The sequence below is a fragment of the Sardina pilchardus genome, chromosome 19 (genome assembly GCF_963854185.1).
Source record: "Sardina pilchardus chromosome 19, fSarPil1.1, whole genome shotgun sequence".
Classification (NCBI taxonomy): domain Eukaryota; kingdom Metazoa; phylum Chordata; class Actinopteri; order Clupeiformes; family Clupeidae; genus Sardina; species Sardina pilchardus.
Genome location: NC_085012.1, coordinates 10124722 through 10127221, shown reverse-complemented (window position 1 = coordinate 10127221; position 2500 = coordinate 10124722). Strand labels below are relative to the sequence as shown.

The following is a 2500-nucleotide window of genomic DNA, read 5'->3' as shown; positions in this document are numbered from 1 at the left end:
TGTGTGTGTGTGTGTGTGTGTGTGTGTGTGTGTGTGACTGTGTGCTAGCTCCTCTCTGCCAGCTACACAGTCGGCCCGCCGCCACGCAGGGAGCCTGTGACCTGACAATCCATCACCGCTTCGTCACCGTTTATTTCGGGCCCTTGTTTTCTCTCTCTCTGTGTGTGTGTGTGTGTGTGTGTGTGACTGTGTGTGCAAGTGCAAGTGTCAATGACTGTTCACTTGTGTGTGTGTGTGTGTGTCTTTGTGTGCGTGTGTGTTGACGTAAGAAATGATCTACATGAGGTGAACGATTCATACAAATAATTTTAAAACACTTTTACTCTCTCTCTCTCTCCCTCTCTCCCTCTCTCTCTCTCTCTCTCTCTCTCTCTCTCTCTTTCTCTCTGTTGGCCCTAACACTCCGCCTGCAGTTGTCACATTGTTTTTATTAGCTCCACTCTCTCACGGCATGGGACGCAAATGGGTGATTCACTGTCGATGAACGTGACAGTATGAGTGTGAAAGCTTGCTGTCTGAGATGTGTGTGTGTGTGTGTGTGTGTTTGTGTGTTTGTGTGTGTGTGTGTTTGTGTGTGTGTGTGTGTGTGTGTGTGTGTGTGTGTGTGTGTGTGTGTGTGTGTGTGTGTGTGTGTGTGTGTGTGTGCAGTCATCATTCGATCCTGTCTCTTCTCTATCTCATCTTCTTGTCCGTGTTGTTGCTGTGCTCTTCTCTCCAGGTCCAACATCCGACCGGAAAACGCCAACCGAAGCCACGATTTCCACATGCACACCTTCGACCGCATCACTTCCTGCAGCTCCTGTGACATGCTGCTGAGGTGAGAGCCCCACTGCATCCTGGGATTGATTAAGCAGATGCCAGTCCTCCACATATCAATACTCCTATAACCCTGGTTCACCTGATCCAAATGCAGCTCGATTTTCCAGTTCAACTTCAGTTCAGTGCCGTGCCATATTTGAAGTGTTTCACTGCACTGAGAGAGCAGCGAATCCCCTGAGGACGGTTACAATTAGTGCTACAAAATCGTAGACATTTTTATTTTTATTTCACGGTCAGATTCAGGTATTCTGTTCCGGTGCCAGTCTCATTGCAGATAGAAAGAGCTCCATATAGAAGCCACTGTGTCAGACACACACAGTAGCTACACGACTGCCTACTGCCTCCCTAATGAGCAGCCCTAATCTCCTCATATACTCTCACTGTTCCCCTAAGGGCAGTGTGTGTGTGTGTGTGTGTGTGTGTGTGTGTGTGTGTGTGTGTGTGTGTGTGTGTGTGTGTGTGTGTGTGTGTGTGTGTGTGTGTGTGTGTGTGTGTGTGTGTGTGTGTGTGTGTGTGTGTGTGTGTGTGTGTGTGTGTGTGTGTGTGTGTGTGTGTGTGTGTCTGTGTGCGTGTGTGTGTGTGTGTGTTTGTGTGTGTCTGTGTGCGCGTGCGTGCGTGCGTGCGTGTGTAGTATTCGGCCATGTTGGACAGATCCGTGCACAGGGGTTGGTGGTGGTGTGAATCAGAGCGGCTAGAGAGGCCCCCTTAGAGAGAGGCTTTAGAGGCTTCCTTAGAGGGTCTGAAGGACGCTGTCGGACACTGATCAGAGGAGCTCGGGGCCTGAGACGACCGCCGGGGATGGGATGGGATGGGATGGGATGGGATGGGATGGGAGAGCACTGTATGTCCGGCCTGGGCTCGCGGTGGTGACAGGAAGACGGGGAGGAGATGAATGGGAGATGGGAACGTGTCTAGTGTAGTAGAGTGGAGTGGAGTGGAGTGGAGTGGAGTTGGGATTCGTGTCTGATGTAGGAGGGGGGCAGTCTGGTGGTGCTGGACCTGCTTCATGCCTCCTAGATCAAGGAGGAGACAAGAGAGACTTGGTGAAGGGGTCTAGCAGGTCTATAAGTCTGTAGCAGCTAACGGAAAGTACAGGGAGAACACAGCAATTCACAGAGAGAGAGAGAGAGAGAGAGAGAGAGAGAACAGGAGCTGAAGGAGAGTGATAGAGAGAGAAAGATGGAGAGAGAGATTGAGGGAGAGGGAGAAGGAGAAAGAGGAAAGTTGAAAGGCTGAAGAAAAGTAAAAGAGAATGAGCGAGAGAAAGAGAGAGAGAGGGGGAGAAGGATAAAGAGAGTTGATGAGGATTTGAGCAGTGTGCATTCTTTTGTATTAAATCCCCAACATGGCCATTGGCTACACCTTTCCCTCCTCTTCTGTCCCCTCCATCCCTTCTTCCTTTTCCTCCCTCTCCCTCTCCCTCTCCCTTCATCACGCCGAGATGTTGCATTGCAGACGAGAGCAGCGAACGCACAAATACGAACCATTCAGCAGAAAACACAGGTGTCGAGTCAGACACACACACACACAAACACAGCGCTACGGTGAGATGCACCTGAGGTCTTGCTTTTTAGAAGATTCCAGAAACACGCTGCAGTTTAAAGCAACAATAGAGCTCTTAATGAAGTATCAGGAGTCTGTGTGTGGGTCTGGTGTACCTCCACAGCAAGGTCTGCTCTGT

The 2500-nt window shown here is 50.2% G+C and overlaps 1 protein-coding gene across 3 annotated transcripts in view; it reads left to right on the top strand.

Moving 5' to 3' along the window:
• LOC134065662 (guanine nucleotide exchange factor VAV3-like) overlaps positions 1 to 2500 on the top strand; it is an 88914-nt gene that overhangs the window by 55292 nt on the left and 31122 nt on the right. For all 3 annotated transcript variants that reach the window (XM_062520647.1, XM_062520646.1, XM_062520648.1), the window contains exon 16: positions 719 to 817. In XM_062520647.1, the coding sequence (XP_062376631.1) occupies positions 719 to 817 (99 nt within the window). The remainder of the gene's footprint in view (positions 1 to 718; positions 818 to 2500) is intronic.